The 19,685-nt window shown below is 35.0% G+C and overlaps 3 protein-coding genes across 5 annotated transcripts in view; 2 read left to right on the top strand and 1 right to left on the bottom strand.

Moving 5' to 3' along the window:
• LOC109541687 (protein eyes shut) overlaps positions 1-6,614 on the bottom strand; it is a gene marked incomplete in the record, with an annotated part of 41,275 nt that extends 34,661 nt beyond the window's left edge. The window contains 1 exon segment of the mRNA XM_048662478.1: positions 6,468-6,614.
• Positions 6,615-12,003: 5,389 nt separating this feature from the next.
• LOC109541688 (MKRN2 opposite strand protein) lies at positions 12,004-18,325 on the top strand. 2 transcript variants are annotated; one of them, XM_048662568.1, is made up of 7 exons: positions 12,004-12,242; positions 12,292-12,494; positions 15,614-15,646; positions 15,901-16,051; positions 17,367-17,444; positions 17,500-17,629; positions 17,949-18,325. In XM_048662568.1, the coding sequence occupies exons 4-7, from the start codon at positions 15,927-15,929 to the stop codon at positions 18,228-18,230; spliced, it is 615 nt and encodes a 204-aa protein (XP_048518525.1). In that variant the 5' UTR covers positions 12,004-12,242; positions 12,292-12,494; positions 15,614-15,646; positions 15,901-15,926; the 3' UTR covers positions 18,231-18,325. The 2 variants fall into 2 exon arrangements, with proteins under 2 accessions (XP_048518525.1, XP_019766169.1); XM_019910610.2 differs by lacking the exon at positions 12,292-12,494 and having other exon boundaries at positions 12,004-12,091; positions 12,144-12,242.
• Positions 18,326-18,622: 297 nt separating this feature from the next.
• Positions 18,623-19,474, top strand: LOC109541689 (heat shock factor-binding protein 1). Of its 2 annotated transcripts, none has more exons than XM_019910611.2 (3): positions 18,623-18,727; positions 18,940-19,039; positions 19,090-19,474. In XM_019910611.2, exons 2-3 carry the CDS (start codon positions 18,941-18,943, stop codon positions 19,243-19,245), a joined length of 255 nt encoding a protein of 84 aa, XP_019766170.1. In that variant the 5' UTR covers positions 18,623-18,727; position 18,940; the 3' UTR covers positions 19,246-19,474. The 2 variants fall into 2 exon arrangements, with proteins under 2 accessions (XP_019766170.1, XP_019766171.1); XM_019910612.2 differs by having other exon boundaries at positions 18,687-18,727; positions 18,876-19,039.
• The last annotated feature ends 211 nt before the right edge of the window (positions 19,475-19,685 follow it).

A 19,685-nucleotide genomic window follows, 5' to 3' on the forward strand; every position in this document is an offset into this window, starting at 1 on the left:
CCTTGTCAACCTTTTCATGTGCAGATAATTTTAACTTTCTACATCTAACATTTGTTTTGTCATACGCTGATAAAATGTTTTCTCTGTTTTTCCATATTGTTGCAACAGTAGACTTTCCAAGTGCTAATTCCTTACAAATGTCACTCTGCTTTACTCCACTTTTTATTTTGTTAATAATCTTGTACTTTTCATTTAGTGAAAAAGCTTTGCGTTTTTGTTTTTCCATTCTAAAACGATTTACATACATAACGCGGCAAAAACAAGTCACTGCCTGTCTCTCGCTCTCACTAATATAAACTCGCATTCGCACGATTGGTGTTACTGAGCGTGGAAGTTCGTTATAAACGGAAAGTGAATATACAACTAACCTAAAAAGTGATCGTTATATCCGGAAGTTCGTTATAAACGGGTTCGTTATAACCACTAAAAAAATACTTTGGTCTTTATGGACTACGTTTCAATTAAAGGAAAAAAGTTCGTTTTAACAGAAAGTTCACTATAACCGGGTTTATTACAAGCGGACTTTACTATATATATGAGAGATTAAATAAGTTTATACTATCTATCTATTGCTATTTTATTAAATATTTAATAAACAAATTCTGCTAAAATTCAAATTATTCATGAATCTCCAAAACGCAATCCTATTGGTTGTGACGCCTCTGGTCATATAAATGGCGGATTATTTACGTTCTGTCCATATAAGCTGTGTCCATAGTGTTTAGTTGTGTGGTTGTGCTTCATTAATTATTTTCTGGATTTAAATAATGTATAGTTTGTGTTAAACTAAAAAATGGCTTAAGGATTCCTTAAAGCGTCAACAAACAAATTTACCATTTGTACATATTTTTATGGCTACCGAATTTTTAAGAACGATCAACGCTTTAATTCAGCCGAATTTAAGGGTGTCAAAGCAGCAGCGTAAGTAACAATCCGTAAATTCATTATAAGTTACTCTCTCCTTAATATACTACTCTATCTGTATTGGCTTAAATTAGGTAAATAATATATAGAATTTCACTTATTATACTTAAATTAATCATGATCACATAATCACGAGAACAATATGGTGATAGTGCTATCGGATATGTAGAATTGAAACGCGAGGGTTGTTTGTATACTGTACAAGGAGAATTTGCCCAGAACCCAGAGTACGATCGAAGGCATATTCTGTCTGCCTCATTATTAACTTCTTGTTCGTACTTTCATTAAAATGATCCACGCAACAAAAAAACATTGATTTTGATTTAGGAACATCACGTCCAGCTGCTTTGAACCATTAAACTTTACGTGCATAATCATGGGGAACGGTTAGAAAGAGTTTCTTTGGAGCACTTATTGAGGTATTCTTGCATTCTGGCACAAAGCACCACTTATTTTGTGATCCATAAATGTGACTATATTTTTTTCCTTTATGCAAGATAATAATAATAATCAATAAAGTAATGATAATCACAATAACTTATATAATAAAACAAGGCTGCGAAAACAACAAAATAAACAAGAGACACTTTGTTGACATGACCTGCTACGTCACAATCGGGATAGGCAACCAACGATACGGATTCCGCGTTTTTGGCGGAAAATATCTAATTTGAGTTTGAATTCGCTTTAAAATTATTATGGAGACATTTTTTGCAAAAAAATTTATATCAGTGTAATGTTTGACATAACTACTTTCTATATATCAACATTTAAACAAAAGTGAAACACCCTATTGCTGAGGGCCACGACTGCAAATCCTCAGATTGAGGTTAAATTAGAAAAAAATATACCAAATTTTATTAATTATTGGTAGAACGATGAGCGGCGCGAAAGGAAAGAAGCAAAAGCAAAATTTGTATCACATTTTCACACTATTTGTGTGTAAGGGAAGAGCCAGCAGATGTCCTGAACCTAAAACATCAAAAAATAACAAAACGGACGATAAAAACGGTACATACAGAGTGATTCAAAAATAGCGTCATTCCTTTCAAAGGGTAACAGAGGCTCACTTGGAGAGTGCTAGAAAAATATTGACATTTTTTTTTCGATAATTTCTAGAAGATACTAAGAGTTGAAAATCGAATTTCAACTTTGTTATTAAGCATTATTTTGAAAGTGTTCCATGTTTAATTGGTAGCATATTAGAATAATTAAGCATTCAAAAAGAAAAATTACGATTATTTTTAATAATTACAAAACAACAGGTTTTAGCGTAATGCTAATTGGGTAGATTACCTTGAAAAACATTGTTGCCGTCTTTCTAATATAGTTTTTTGCAAATCTAAAAAGTTTTTATTAACAATTAATTTTTTCACTATTTTTCTGTACTCCTGAAAAACCGCCAGATAACACCTCCAGAGGAATGTCCCCAATTTTGAATCGCCTCGTATATTTGGGAATAAAAATGTCTGTTTGAATGTAGCGCCACAAAAGCAAGGGTTTGGTCCAAGCAAACATCAAGAAATGCGATGCTTAAAAATGTTCGTCACTCCTCTGGGGGTGTTGTCTGGAGGTGTTTAGGGAGTACAGGAAAAATAGTAAAAGAAATTGGTTCTTGTCAAAAACTGAGATATTTGCAAAAATATTTTTTCACAAATACATCAGTTTTGCTTAGATCTTCTAAATCAGAAGAACGGCAACAATGTATCAAGGCCCCATTAACCTAACTTAAATACCTGTTGTTTCTTTAATATCAAAAGCTCAAGTAACCATAGATCAACACAGAAAGTGAGGTGGAAATGAAATAAAATAGGTTAGGGTGAGGGACGTCAACAAAAACCTCTTGTAAACGGTTATGGATCAATGATCTATTCGATGTTCTGCCCGTTAAACTCCGAAGATGTTTGTGCCCGTGCAATCACGTTATTATACATTCTTCGCGCATTACTGGGCTTCCATTTTGGGCAGGTTCTATATGGTATATGATATTCGGTTAATAAACTCCTGCTCAATTTGTATCGGTGTTCGGTCGGCCAGAGAAATAATGTCCTGGTGTCTTGTGTATTTTACATACATGGTAGGAATGTAGTCCCCAAGTGTCGGTTGTTATGTAATGCTCCGAGCACTCCTGGCCCAGACAGCACAAGACGTCTTCTGTATGCCGTTATTACGTGTGAACGTCGTATGTCTCTTGAATATGTCTTTAAGACATCTTAAAAATGTCTACTACAAGATATCTTGTAAATGCCTGACACCGGACGGCTTTATGACATCTTAAAGATCACAAGACGTCTTTAAGACGACTTTTAAATGTCTACTACAAAACGTTTTGACGAACTTGCTCGAGTGCATCCGATTGCAGTGAAAACATTTAACTTATTTTATTAAATCGTCTATTGTGGTTAGTTATACACTGTGTGTAGCTGTTTAGCTTTTTTAAAATTTGTAAATTTACGGTTTATACAGAACCGAACATGTGCAAGTGGTAAGCTAAATAAACATTATATGAGGGCCACGAGAGCCACCGAAAGACAGAAACTTTACAATTCGTTTCAGTTTCACAGCCTGGGTGCAGCTCAAACAACTCAACGTTGCAGGTACAACAAGTGAACCAATCACTGAATCTTAATGTCAATGAAATAGTGAGTTTTTATGCCATAATTCGGATATTGATTCCATAGCAGACGACAATGTGTTTGAAGGTTATCCCACTTATGATAGTTTTTCCAGTAGTAGTAGTAATAATAACTCATTTGAAGCAAAGTTGGCAGAATGGGCAATGAAGCACAACATAGCCCATACTGCTTTAAATTACTTATTAAAACTAGTACAACCTATTTGTAAAGAGTTGCCTTTGGATGCAAGAACCTTGCTTCAAACAGTCAGGTCTGTTGAACTAAAATCAGTGATGCCCGGACACTATTACCATTTTGGGCTAAATAAGTGCCTCAACAGTATTTTGAACAGTTTAGGCCAAAACTCAATTAACACCTAGCATAATTCAGTAGGTCTTCTTATAAATATTGACGGATTGTCACTTGCTAAAGGTTCATCCAGTCAGGTATATACAATATTAGCCAGCATTTCTAGCATATAAAAACATTGTAGAAACGATGGGTATATACCATGGCAATCAGAAGCCACAACACGCCAATGCATTTTTGTCCGACTTTGTGCACGATGCAACTGCAGTTATCAATCAAGGTTTCTTGTATCGAAACAAAAATTTTGCAGTATATATCAAAGCAATTATTGGTGACGCTCCTGCAAAATCATATGTAAAATATATTAAAGGTCATTCTGGCTATTCTTCCTGTTCAAAATGTAATGTTGAAGGAAATTACTCTGACAGAGTGTATTTTTCTAACATCCATAACCTACGTATAAGGACAGATTGTGACTTCCGACAAAAAACAGATGACAACCATCATACTGGGAAGCCAATTTTAGAAAAAACTACCCAAACTTGACATGGCCAAATCTTTTCCGTTAGTCTATATGCACATGGTTTGCTTGGGTGTTACTAAAAAATCTTGTTATTATGGTGTTGTAGTAAACCTTTAACGAAATTAGCTGCTAACAAAATAGTTTGTATTTGATAGGCAAAATACAAAAAAATTATTAAATAAAAACATGTTATTTTATTTTACATTCCCAATAGGGAATTTCCCATAGAATATTCCTAACACTTAGTCTCTTCAAGACGTCTTTAAGACATCTCTTCCCCAGATAGCACAAAATATTACATAAATATTTACTAAATATTTACCAAATATTTATATGTTTGGTAAATATTTCATAGCAAAAGGAAATATTTTTTAAATATTATAAAAAAATATTTGAAATATTTGTTTTCAATATTTAATTAGCATGAAACAAATAAATTAATAATATTTTTTCTTAGTACATAATATTTTTTGTATCTATATGTAACACCATTAACACCCAAAAAGTTACTAATATATTATTTTTAATAAGTGTGAACAAACTTTAGAACATATTATCTCAATTTTCATTAGTCAATTAATGGTAAATATTTCATAGCAAAAATAAATATTTTTAAATACTATAAAGAAATATTTGTTTGTAATATTTAATGTATATCCACGGTATATACAAAAATTTGCCAAGAGTAAATTGGGTAAGGGAACGTAGAAATAAATTCGCTTTTACTACTAAAACCTGAGACCCTTATTAAATGCTGAAAATATAGTGTTTATTAAACCAGACTAACAAAATTTGTCAAAAATAAATAAAAATATCGTCTATTTCATATAACGGTATTACTTAACTGAATTAGAGTAATTCAAACAAATATGAAATTTTGAAGACAGCTAAGCCTATAAGGAATCAAATGTTTCCCTATTATGGGTTTGTTTTGAATCTTAATCTGATGATGGCGCTGTTGTCTCGCCCAAACGTTATATGAAATAGACGATATGAACATTTTTATTTCACATTTTGACTGAAACCTAGGAAGGAAAATTATAATAATCATTACACACAGCCAGAAAAATAAGTCAAAATTAGCGGCCATGATGGCCGAGGGGTCGGACCTACGGACTACCAACTTGAAGGTCCGAGATTCGAATCCCCAGCCGAGCAAGTGCAGATCAAAAAGTATCATCGAGTTGACAAAAATATTGCACTATTTAAAAAATCGACCTGCATGAATGCCCAAGGGGTGGGTGGTAGACATTGAAAAAAATCTAATAAAATTGTTAATTAATATTAATGAAACAAATATCAAATTTAAATGTCAAATAAATATTTAAAAAATATATTTTTTTAATATCTGAGTAAAATGTCAAATAAATATTTCTTAAATATTTAAGATCTGTCGGGTCAGATCTACCAAAAATATTTCAAAAAAAATATTACTATAATATTTGTGTGCTATCGGGGTCAAGACGTCCATATTTGTAACAACAGACGTCTAGAAGACATAGACAGACGTCTCACATATCTGAATTAGACATATTAAGACGTCTTTAAGATGTCTTTGTACTGTTTGGGGGAAGGCTCGGTTGCAATTATCTCGAATGTCTGGAACCCGAACACCTCTTGGTCGTCCACTACCTGCGCCAATTTTGTGAAAAATATTGAAGCTGAGTGCCAATTTGAGAAATGCTGGTTATTCTCGACAAAAGCTATCTAGCCCCTATAACCCCTTAAATGGAATGGCGCCAATTTGGATCACTCTGTATAGTATAGAATAACTCGTGACCACTCGATTTTTTAGCACGGATATGCCAATTACAATGCGTATTGTTTCAAGTGCGAACAATGCACTAGCTGATTTCACCAATTTGCAAGAAATATTGTTTGTAGCACATCCGGGCGCTCAAATAAGTGGAACAGGTGAATTTCAGAAGCAAAAGCCGATTAATCAAACTTGTGTGCCAGTTGCCCCCATTCAACCAAATGACTGCTGATGCGAATGTGTACCCAGATTGATATATTGATCGAATTGTTTTGGCTACAGTGGACTTTCTACGTAAATATCAACAATTAGAAGGAAGGAAAAAGCAATTTCAACTTACCCAAGCGAAATATGGTGAAACGCGTAAAACGGACGGTGAAAAACTGATGGTTCCACGAGGTTTGAGGTTTTTCAGTTGTGACCGATGCGTTTTCCCTTGGAAAATATTCAGTAGCTATGCTGGTGGTCATTCCCTAGGTGACCATAGCTCCATAGCAACATGTAAACAACAAATAGATCAACGATTTTATTCGGCAGCGTTGTCGAGTGAGCGCAAAATATTGAGTGGTTCAAAATTGGCTTCCTTGCAGGGCACGCAAAAAATACAAAATTGTATTATTTTCAATATATACAATATGATCAAAAGAGTACTGCGTATTCCTTGGACCAACGTGGGACGTAACTTTTATTAACAAAAAACGTCTGGCCTGGTAACAGGGTTTTGATATTATTTATAAGACTTACTCTTCCTGAATTCCACGATATTTTATTATTTACTAGTTATTAGATTTGTTTTCTTTTTGTCTTTAAAATTCAAAGATCCAGATTAGGCCTGGGGAACACTGTGTTGAGTTGCGCTATTGAGTTGTTGCCGCTCTCTGAGTTAACGAGTTCTGACTCATCGGTTAATGAGCTGACTCTAGCTTTACGAGACCCGAGACTGGAATTTTCGCATCTAAAAAAAAGGTCATCCACATTTTTTCTCAGTGTAAAATCGGCCTCATAATTTTTAGGCATAAAATATTCAGGTTGCCAGTATTTTACAGTAAAACGTTAGGAAAAACACGGTTTTTCTGTTTAGAGTCAGTGTTGTGACCCTAAAAGTGAAGTGACCCCAGTTTCCAACAGTTCTCCAAATAAATGATTATAAACATTATTTGCTGACGATATTTTTGCAAAGCGGTTAAGGAGGCGAGTGTTCCAATACTTACTTATCTTATTATTTTTATTTATTCATTATTACTTATTTTTCACAGAAAATCTGAAGATTGTCAGTATTTTAAGTAAAACTAAAAAATAATGCGATTTTTGCGTGAACAGAATTGCTTAATAGAAACTATGTTAAAACTGGAATGACCTGAAGATATCAAGGAACTTTAAAATTCTTCAGAGCGATGAGGGCGGCGCATTTTTCAAATTATTTTTTTTAAACTTTTGCCCTCTTGTCGTTTTTTCAAGATAATCCTATTTACTTTTGGTAAAAAGCGAAAGAAAATTATTTGGTTTTAGTGACAAATTCGAAGCAGTAAAAGGTTTCCTGTAAACTGATGAATGAGGCGAATTTTCGAGCAAAATTAATTTTGTCAATTTTGGCAGAAAAGACCCCATTATTGTCAGAAAATTAGAAAATCATCAGAAAATAATGTTTTCTGTCCTAGTTTTCTTCTAGCCTTTCCTGTGTAAAGTGTCAGTTGTTGTGCAATGCTCCGAGTACTTCTGCAAGGACATTTCTGGGTAGTCCGCTATTTTCTCCTTCTTCTTCATTCTTGATTTTAGGCGAATTGCCTGTTCAATTATCGTTCACTTGAGTAAGGATGTCGCTCCATCGCTTCCTGGGGCGTCTCTTTGTCCCAATTGTTGCGAGCGATTCTCACAAGTCGGCGGTGGTCCATCCTGCATATGTCCTGATTCCATTCCTTCTTCCTGTTTGCTACCTATTCATTGATATTCTTCATTATAGGCTGTTCTGATATCCTCGTTTCTCTCCCTATCCAACAGTGTCTCCGGTGATTCTACGGAGTATTTTCATCTCAGCTGTCTCTAGGAGTCTTTTGGTTTTCGCTGTTTCAGGCACGGTTTCTGCGGTATGTCATCATCGGCCTCACGACTGTTTTGTAGATCCTCGATTTAGTGTCTGTTTCCATACTATTGTTGCACCATATTGCATTTAGGCATATTGCTATTCTAATTGATTTTGTTGTTTGATCTCTCACATCTGCCTCAATATGACCAAAGCCCGGGAGATCCACCCCAAGGTAGTTAAATTTCATTTTCTGCTCGATTACTTTACCGTCAAGTTCCAGTTTGCATCTTAGAGGGTTTTTTGATGTTGCATTTTGTTTTGGTCGGTGATATTTCCATATTTAGAGACTTGGCTGTCGGGTTGAATAAGTGTAACAACCTTTGTAAGTCTTCTTCACTTTCTGCAATGAGAGCGGCATCGTCAGCATATCACACTATTTTGATTTCTGCATCCCCATGTTGTATCCCTTTAGCCCTCGAACACTTCGAACAATTTCTTCCATTATTAAATTGAAAAGGGTGGGACTCAGGGAGTCTCCCTGGCGAATACCGCTACCCGCTGGTATTGGTTCTATGAGGTCTTCTATTTGTGCTCGTATTTTATTGTTTCTATATATGTTCTCTATGGTTTTAATGAGATTGTGTGGGATTTGCCTGTTGTAAAGGAGATGCAGGACGTCTTTCTGCTGGACACGGTCAAATGCTCTATTTAGATCAACAAAGCAGCGAGCTTGTTGTGTTCAATCGATTTCTCCAATACCTGTCTTAATACGAACACTGCATCTGTGCAAGATCTTCCCGATCTGAATCCCTGTTATTCGTCCACCAGCGATGTAAGATTGTTGATTTTGTTCGTAATTACTTTAGTTGTTAGTTTTAGGGCCGTGCTTAAAAGGTTTATTCCTCTATAATTTGATGGTATTCTCTTGTCCCCTTTTTTGAACATTAGCACAGTAGTGCTAGTTCTCCATTCATCTGGGATTTTGTGCTGATGTATAATTTTCGGTATTAAAATATTTGAACAATTCATTTTATATACCGTCTTGCCCGGCGCTTTTTCTATTTCTTAGTTTCTGTAGTGCGTTTTCTACGACGGATGTATTGATCCTGGCATCTTCGGTAATAGTTATTTCTGGTGTTTGTCATTTTATATAGATCGGTTAAATATTTGATTCACCCTTTTCTATGTGGGTTGGTTCTAGCAGTTCATTGGCCTCCTTTCTGTGCGATTTTATGAACCGCCACATCTGCTTTTGAAGCCCGTAGAAATCACCTTCCAGGCGTTTGGAGAACATTTCCCAGTGATCGTTTTTGGTTTTTCTCATTCATTCTTTAGTTTTGTTCCTAACTTGCTTATATTCGTTATATGATTCCTGTTAGCAGAGTACAATATTTTAGGTAAGTTTTTCTTTTTTCTTTGCACTGTTCCTTGACTTCTGGGCGGAACCATGCTGTCTTGTGGTTGATTACTTGGTTCACTTTTACGGTTCGTTCTCCAAGTGCCTCCCTTGCTGAATTCTTGATTCTTTCCCAAGCTAGATTGATGTCGTTAGTAGTTAAAATCGGGTTTTCTTCGATTTTTRTYGGAWYCYAYWKYWGYATAGRTACTTTAGGAGTTTCTGTGTTGATATCATCGGTCTTGGTTGTTTTGGTATTCGTATTTTTAATCTAATTCTTCCGAGTAAAAGGTTACGATCGCCTCCTATATTGGGTGTTGGGGTACTTCGAGTTGGGTGAAATTGCCTATTAGTCACAATGTAAACGATTGTCGATGCGATAAAATGTGGGATTGGGGTTTTAATGGCTCTAATTTTCAAAATTCAAACAATACCTATTCTCCTTCCAGCTCGAATAAATAAATAATATTAAAGTTACATAAAAATATGTCTTAATATTCATATTACATGACAAAAATAGTATTTAACGTAAACACACGACGATGAAACGAGATTTTCCCTTCGCAGATACTTATTAATTATTTTTATCGTCTAGTAAAACAAACAACTATTTTTGAGGTTATTATTTACTATTACTATAATGCAGCCGAGAAACAAACAAAATACAATTTCAAAATATCTATCTGCTATTTGATAGACAAAATCAAATCTATTTGTTATACTTCGATTAAAATACATGGTCAGCAGTATTCTCAGAAATATCCTTGTGAGCTCTTTTGTATATATTTAACCCTTTTAAACTCCGGCTTTTATCTCGTGGTACACAAATAAGCAGCTTATCTGGCATTTTAAAAGTTGTACTAAGACACAGTGGCACCACACAGCATTTGTAATATTATTTCGGTGTTGCTTCCCTTAATATAGCACAGCACGAATTCTGAATAGTCAAACTCCCAGACAATTTAACGACAAGTCGTATTACCGTATTGCCTTTTGATAGAACGAACTAGCTCTATGACGTCACGACCATTCCCACGCGTTTAGTGTCGTCTTAAATGAATAGTCAACGGTCACAACTTTAATTGTTTATTGCAAATTAAATATTGCAATTTGAGGACTGATATTTAGTATCGGCGATTTCTATAGATAGCCAAATATATTAAAGAAATTAAACAATATTTCAAGTTCCCAAWTTCCGATAGAATTGGGAACTTGCCTTCGAACTTGAACTTGTTTTCGGGACYCAAAGCCTTTTGAYTTGTAGCAYTTTCAGAGCTGCCGGTACTTCTCCTTCTAAGATTGGGAGACCATTTGTTTTATCAATATTGGGTGGCACCGTTCTCAGATCATCAAACAGTTGTTYAATGTACTCTTCCCAGGTTTGCTTAATTTCCGGYTTCTTTACTATAACTCGATCTGGGTTATCCTTAAGTACATTAACTGTTCGTCTTTTACCTTTTCAACTGWKGTGCCATTTTCCTTACCTTCTTGTGCAGATYAAAGCTATCAAATTTGGCTTTGCATTCTTCGAGTTTCACATWTTTTTCCAGTTTCTCTTTTTCCTTAGCTGTTTTTATTTTCGCCCTTATGTATGTTCATGTATTATCTGGTTTCATTTTTAAACAACCTCCTTTTTCCATCAGTTCTAGGATCGCGTCTGTCATCCAAGATTTCTTCATCTGTTTGAGAGACTTTAAGTACTTTTCTTTGATTTTATGTATACTTCCATGGAGCATTTTAAGGTCTTTTTCTACATCTCCTTGGGTTTCTTGCTCTTCAGTCTCTGTCAAAAGATCATTCCATACCAGCTTGTTTGTGGCTGTGTCTTTTAGTCTTCTGAAATCGAATCTCCTACATGTTTTTCCTCTACTCTCTTCAGCCTGGTTTCCATTCTTCCTATCATCGGGTTATGATCCTATTGAACATCTGCTCCTGGATAAGTTTTCATGTTTCTGATGCTGTTTCTAAATCTCTTATAAATGAGTACGAAGTCTATGTGATTCCTTGTTTTTCCATCATTCGATGTCTACGTTTGCAATCTTCTAGGATGGTGTTGAAAGAATGTATGGTGTGGTTACAATCAGATTCTGCTCCGCTGCAAATGTACTCAAAGTATCGCCACGCTTATTTCTCTCGCCCAGTCCAAAGTCTCCAAAGTGTTCTCCTTTTCCAAGTTCTACCTTTTCCAAGACTGGCGTTGAAATCACCCATAATAATATTTATATCATGCTGTAGCAAGGTTTTGATGATATCTGAAAATTGCTTATAGAACTGGACTTCGTCCTCGTTGCTGTAGTCTGTAGTAGGGGCATAATTTTGGATGAGATTGACATTTATCTGTTTCATGAGTTCTACATTTCCAATAGGATTATTATTTTACGTACTAGAGTCACCCTGTATCGTTCTCATTTTATGGTATTCCCAGCAACGTCGCAAACGCAGACCATCTGAATCGAGACAATTTACAACAAACACTAGTAAGGTAGCGGGTTTAGCGGTGAGCAGTTGGTTCCGATGAATGGGTTGGCGAGCGAACCGCATTTCGGTACCCATAACCCATAAAGCCAAAGTCACAAAACAACTAATTAGTACTTTAGTAGGTCTGAGTCATTGACTTGCGTATACGTTCTTTGTGAATCCTTCGATGGTTTGTGATCAATGTGCTAAAGTAGGTGATGGTACCCATGGCAAGCATGGTAGGTTTCTAGATCAACCATTAATAGGTCTAATTAATACCGTCTACAGGGTGGCTGAATGGTGGAAACTTAACTTAGTAGAACGAATACCGATAGTAGATGATCATTTAGCTGCTGCACTTTGAACAGAAAATTATACAGGGTGATTTATTCAAATTCGGGCTTCCATCGGATAGTACCAAAGTTATTTGGATCGGAGCCTTGAAGCACAGCCAGTACCAAAAGTGACAATCACGTAAAATGCGCTCTAATGTACGTCAAAGTCACCCAGTTTTGGCACGTTATATCGACGTCATTATCACGACGCTGTGCCACAGCAAAATTTTGCTTGGCCACAAAAAGAAGACGGAAAGAAAAAGACAAGGTCAAATTGGGTTTTTTAAACAGCACATCCGGACATTCTTTTCATTTCTTGATTGAGCATGAAATTTATTTTTTATCGAACTTAAAAACCAAAGTTGGCGTCGGTGGTGCTTTGTGAAACACTCTTCATGTATATTGCAATGCAATGCATTCGATAAAACTGTTTTAAAAAATGGAAAGCGACTCGCGATTTCAAATTTTGCTGTTAATGACAAAAATTTCGCCATACAAATATTTCGAGGGAAAAAAATTGAGAAAATGGCCTAAAAATTCAATTTTTCAGACACTTTATGCATGTTCAAATCGAAATACTTTGAAAATTTAGTGATAAAACTGTTTTAAAAAATGGGAAGCGACTCGCGAGTTCAAATTTTGCTGTAAATGAAAAAAGTTTCCCAATACAAATACTTTGAGCGAAAAAATTGAGAAAATGGCATAAAAATTCCATTTCTCAGACAGTTTATGCATGTTCAAATCGAAATACTTTGAAAATTTAGTGGTAAAACTGTTTTAAAAAATGGAAAGCTACTCGCGAGTTCAAATTTTGCTGTAAATGACAAAAGTTTCCCCCATACAAATACTTCTAGCGAAAAAAATTGAGAAAATGGCCTAAAAATTCCATTTCTCAGACACTTTATGCATGTTCAAATCGAAATACTTTGAAAATTTAGTGATAAAACTGTTTTAAAAAATGGGAAGCAACTCGCGAGTTCAAATTTTGCTGTGAATGACAAAAATTTACCCATACAAATACTTCGAGCGAAAAAAATTGAGAAAATCGCCTAAAAATTCCATTTCTCAGACACTTTTTGCATGTTCAAATCGAAATACTTTGGTGGCCACCTCTTTCACCAGATTTATATTCTTGGGATGTTTTCTCGTTGGCATTGATAAAAAATAAAATATGTCAACTTATCTGTTTAGGCCTGGGTAACTCAGTGAATTTTGAGGAGTTGGCGCAGTGCTGCGCTAATGGCTTGGTGCGCCAACCCACCGCACCGGCGCAATAACGTTCTGTTGCTGGGAAAATGTTGATGACTTTTTTAACTTGTTTCAGATTTATTTTGAAGACCTTTTATTAATAATATTTTTTAAATGTCTTCAAATATCAGAATTTTACAGTTTTGCCCAAGTTACTTTTTCTTCTAAATGCTCAATTTTCTAGTTTCACTTAAAAATGCTGACAATTTTAAGGTATTTTCCACGAAAAATTATGAAATAATTTTCTAGTCCTTCGTCGCTTTGTAAAAAGTTTTGCAATTCCTTTCCAGCTTCGAATTTGGAACAAACACAAACAATTTTCTATCAAAAAACGAACAGATTAAGCGAAAGTTTATAACAGATTATTTGGAAATCTTGTCACCTCCATTCCTCTGAGGCTATTATAGAGTTTGTTCAAAAATGTGGTTTTTAGTTTTGACTTAATTTTTTTTTCTTTATTTTCTACTCAAATACGATCTATTTTGTGGAACTGACTGCTGACGATCTGGAGGACTTCCACGAAAAATTACAAGATACATTTATAGGTTTGTAAAATGGCTAAAAAAACTTTTTTCAGCGTCGAATTTGGGACAAAAACGAAAATACATCCCGGTTTTCCCCGAAAACCATTAAGGTTTTCTCCAAAATTGATCACAAACCTGAAAGTTTTTAAGCGAAAACGCAAAAAAGCATTGTTTTCTGATTATTTTCAGCCAAAAGTATTTTCAGCCAAAAATTAGAAAATTAATTTTGCTAGAAAATTCGCCTTATTCATGGGTTTGCAGGGAAGTTTAGAAAACCCATTTCAGCTTCGAGTTTGGCACAAAAAGCAAATAATTTTCCTAATAAGTTAAAGTTCCTTTAAGTTTTCAGGTCGTTCCAGTTTTAGCAAAGTTTCTATTAAGCAATTATTTCTACGCAAAAATCGCATTGTTTTTTTAGTTTTACATAAAATACTGACAATCTTCAGGTATTTTCTGTGAAAAATTATAAGATATATTTTATTGGAATACTCGCATCCTTAACCGCTTTGCAAACATTTTTGGAAAACTTTTTGCAGCTTCGAGTTATGGACAAAACCGTAATAATTATTTTTAGGTGTTTTTCCAAAAATATTTCCCCGAACTAAAAAAGCGGAAAGTTATAATCATTTATTTGAAAAACTCTTGGAAACTGGGGTTTCTTCAATTTTAGGTCAATGTTTCTRAACAACACTGTCTAACCAGAAAAAACCGCTTTTTTCCTAACGTTTTCCTGTAAAATACTGGCAAACTGAATCTTTTATGCAACAAAATTAGGATATTGATTTTACCAGAAAACTCGTCGACTTTCTTTGGATGTTACAGACAAAATCTAGATGACTTTTTTTAGTTGTTTGAACAAAGTAGTAAAACGTTACTGAGAAAAAATGTTGATAAACTTTTTTAGATGTGAAAATTCCAGTCAAGGGTCTCGAAAATTTTTAATAAATGATTTATAACTCATTAACCGATGAGTTATAACTCGTTTACTCAGAGAGCGGCAACAACTCAATAGCGCAACTCAACGCAGTGTTCCCCAGGCCTAATCTGGATCTTTGAATTTTAAAGAGAAAAAAAAAATCTAATAACTAGTAAATAATAAAATATCGTGGAATTCAGGAAGAGTAGGACTTATAAATAATATCAAAATATACAGGGTGTTTCATTAGTTTCAACAGAAGTCTAACTTTTTTGAGTATGCCTTTTTTTTGCCTACTTGTGTGACTTGTACTCTACAGATGATTATTTACTGAAAAAAGCCAAAAATGTACTCATTAATAAAGCAGCCTAATTGAAGTGGTACATTGGAAATCAGCAATTTTCCGCTTCATCCTGTAMGCATCTCGTGAACAAATTARCAAAAGAAAACATTAAGGAGCTCCAGTTTTCTTTCTCAGAAAACGAGCTCATAACACCGAAATAAATCACAGAAACGATMAATTTTKACCATCCTGTACATATCTAGTTCTTCAATGGTTTTATTACAACGCGCTAATTTTGTTTCAGATGCTGACCTGGAAGTTAGCAAGCGGAAATCTGGTAAGAAAAGACAATTAATTTCAAAGGCGAACATTAATTATTAATCATGCGATCCGTTCACACACACTGCTTTCACTATATACAGGGTGTCTAGAAAAGACGCGCCAAAATATCAGTGAGTAATTTCGCAAACAAATTTACACGAAAAACGTTCATATAAATACAGGGTGGTCATTAACCAGCAACCAATTTAATTTCCAAATCACGCTTAAAACGTAACTTAAGAAAATTCTCGTCTCAACCGTATTTTTCAGATAAGAAAATAAGTAAACTAGCCAAAATGGATCCTGGAATCGTATGTTTCCAGCATTGCGGCCCCAAAGTGTTTTGCTTCCTACTGCCCCAGACTTGCCCAGTATGCGGGGAGGACTTGGGAGCAGCCAATTTCTCCCTGCTTCCCTTCAGGTAAACGCTGCTAATAGGGTGTTTTGATTGTATCAAAAATTCCTACAAACTAAACATTAATTTATGGTAATATGTATATATGAAAGATTAAATAAGTTTATACTATCTATCTATTGCTATTTTGTTAAATATTTAATAAACAAATTCGGCTAAAATTCGAATTATTCATGAGTCTCTAAAACGAAATCCTATTGGTTGTGACGTCTCTGGTCATATAAATGCCGGATTGTTTACGTTCTGTGCATTTTGTTTAGTTATGTGGTTGTGTTTCATTAATTATTTTGTGGATTTAAATAATTTATACCTTGTGTTAAACTAAAAAATCGCATCAGAAGGATTCCTTAAAGCGTCAACAAACAATTACCATGTGTACATATTTTTATGGTTACCGAATTTTTTAAAAACGACAAACGCTTTTATTCAGCCGAATTTAAGGGTGTTAGAGCAGCACCGTAAGTAAAAATCCGTAAATTCATTATTAGTTACTCTCTCCTTAATATACTAATCTGTCTGTATTGGTTTAAATTAGGTAAATAATATATAGAATTTCACTTATTCAACTTAACCTAACTTATACACATGGCTGCTTAAAAGTAAAATGAACTCTTAAATTAGTATTTTGGGCATCACGAGAACAATATGGTGAAATCGGATATGTGGAATTGAAACGCGAGGGTTCTTTGTGCACTGTACAAGGTAGAATTTGCCCAGAACGCAAAGTGCGATCGAAGGCATATTCTATCTGCCTCCTCATTAGTTTTTTGTTCGAACTTTGATTAAAATGATCCTCGCAACAAAAACACATTGATTTTGATTTAGGAACATCACGTCTAGCTGCTTTGAACCATAAAACTTTACGTGCATAATCATGCGGAACGGTCAGAAAGAGTTTGTTTGGAGCACTTATTAAGGTATTCTTGCATCCTGGCACAAAACACCACTTATTTTGTGATCCATACGTGTCACTATTTTCCACTATGCAAGATAATAATAATAATCAATAAAATAATGATAATCACAATAACTTAAATAATAAAACAGAGCTGCGAAAACAACAAAACAATCACGAGACACTTTGTTGATATGACCTGCTACGTCACAATCGGATAGGCACCGACGATACGGATTCGGCGTTTTTGGCGGAAAATATCTGATTTGAATTTAAATTCGCTTTAAAATTATTATGGAGACTTTTTTTGCAAAAACAATTATATCAGCGTAATGTTTGCCATAACTACTTTCTATATATCAACATAAAAAGTGGAAACACCCTAGTCTTGCAGCATATGAATTTCTTACATTGACTAATTTCTAGAGTTCCTTATCCATTTATTCGAGCCTCCCAGTACCCATGTGCGGTAGTAATCAAGCCAACAACAGGGGACTTTTTAAAGTAACTGCATTTGAAATTAATATGCTGCAGAAGCGCAATTTAAAATTACTTTTAGCGATTACTACAACTCAATGGACCTGCATATCGGTGTCACGACATCCACCGGTACCATCGTTGAATTCGACAAACAAGGCCTAAGAAAACATCGATCAAACCATTGGAATCAGTGTTTGCTGCTCGACCAGGTACTCATTTGTGTGATTTTTTTGAATTTTTATTCTTTCGAGAATTTGTTACGCTTAGACCATTTTTCTGATGGAACAGAAATGAAAGAACTTTCCGGAAGAACTCCGTTCAGTTTTTACATGTGTTTTATATTATGTCATTTTTTTACTAACTCAATAGGAAAACAATGTGAGACAATTTTTTTATGAGCAAAATTTTTAAAAAAACACAAAATTAAATTCAAATTATTTTTTTTTGTTTAAAGTTTCGTATGGCTGTAGAGCTTGGTGTAGAGTACTATGCTACGGTAGCCTGGATATAATCGCTTATCTGATTTAGGTCACTTTGCCTTGGAGAGAACACTGGGACACCACCTTGTGGCAGGTATGCAAGCAGAAATGCTGGTCAGCGAAAACATACAGTGAAGACAACCATAACTGCTACAGCTTCGTGCTGACCTTCCTAGTTACGTTAATGTACAGAAACTTGAGCGAAGCTGCCCGGAACCGGACAATGTTTTGCGAAAAATTCATCGTGCCCAGAACGACGGCGGCAGGAAAATACATTTCCTTGTACAGGAAACTCAAGGAGTTCGGCTTCTACGTTCACAGGCATCAATGATTCTCTGGGCAGCTAGCTGGAAGCTTTGCAGCTGAATTAGACCAAAGTTTTAGTAGTTTTTTAGTTTTAGCTAAATAAAAATGTTATGATTGCAATTTATTGTTGTTTGTTTGTGCTTGTCGTTGAAAGAAAAATAATTTTCAGGCTTCAATTTTCAGTATACATATTATATTTAGAATTGTGTTACTTAGTCACTTATAACAAAAGCCCGATCTTTTACTGATCTGACCGCTTTTATTTGCATTACAAAAACCTTACTTATAATTTGATAAAATTATATGAAGAAAACCAAAAAAAATCCTAAAGAATCACATAATTATTGGCAAAATCAGAAAATATGTGAAAGTAAGAGTCTTTGTTTCAAAAAGAATCCTATCAATATGGCCGCCGTGACGTCACACTAACACTCACCACAACAAAATTAACTAGTTCAGCTCCTAACCTGTATTACGATTCTTCTGTCAGTGACTTTTCCCTTAACAACAATAACAACCAAGGTATTTATTCAATATATTTTATTTGCGCTTTTCCTTAAAGCTGGGAAAAGCCCAATTTGGCTCATTGTTGGAACGGCATTAGTATTTCCCATATTTCGTCACGCGATTTCCATATAAATACCGAAGAAAATTGATAAACCAACTCTAGTGCCAGGCAGAGCCAGATCCAGCTCCTTTCCCAAGAATTTAAATAAAAGGAGACCGTGTTTTAGTATGGTGGACGTGAAAGACGACATGACGAACAACGACACTGAGTCTTATGGAGCTGCGAATGCTGCTGATCCAAAAAATGTTCAGGAACTCACCCAATACGTACGTACCATGACTGAATACTGAACTTGCATTATATTCGTCTTGTTTAGGTTCAGAGCTTGTTGCAAACCATCCAGGACAAGTTCCAGAACATGTCCGATCAGATCCTGACACGAATTGATGAAATGGGCACTCGAATCGATGATTTGGAGAAAAACATTGGGGATTTGATGACTCAGGCTGGTGTAGAGGCGCCCGACAAATAAGGCTTAACATATCAGTTAGGTTAATTAAGAAAAGCATGTATTTTAGAAGGGTAAGGCGTTAATATTACTTTAAGACGATTACCTATATTCCCTAGCGGAACTTATTTAAGTTATGATATTCCTATCTGTCCTAACTTATTTAAGTTATTTAAAATGGCAGCGAAGAATAGTCGCCACTGTTTTGTTGTATCATTTGTGTTTAGTCTCTGTAAAAAAATGCGCAAACGTTCAAGGACTTTAATTATCCGAGCGATGTACTTTCTCGACATCTTTGCACATTTCCACAGAAGACTCATTCTCCTCAGCAGCATCGTCAGTCTATTATTTCCGAATCAGACCGTTTTACTCAGGCTGTATTTGATCCAATCCAAAATGTCCCCAAAAAGTCCCTGGTTTAACCAAATTGGGGATTTGGTGGTTCAGGCAGGTGAAAAATTAAG

Source organism: Dendroctonus ponderosae, unplaced genomic scaffold, assembly GCF_020466585.1.
Source record: "Dendroctonus ponderosae isolate FM_Combo_2020 unplaced genomic scaffold, Dpon_F_20191213v2 Dpon_F_20191213_11, whole genome shotgun sequence".
In the NCBI taxonomy this organism is placed as follows: domain Eukaryota; kingdom Metazoa; phylum Arthropoda; class Insecta; order Coleoptera; family Curculionidae; genus Dendroctonus; species Dendroctonus ponderosae.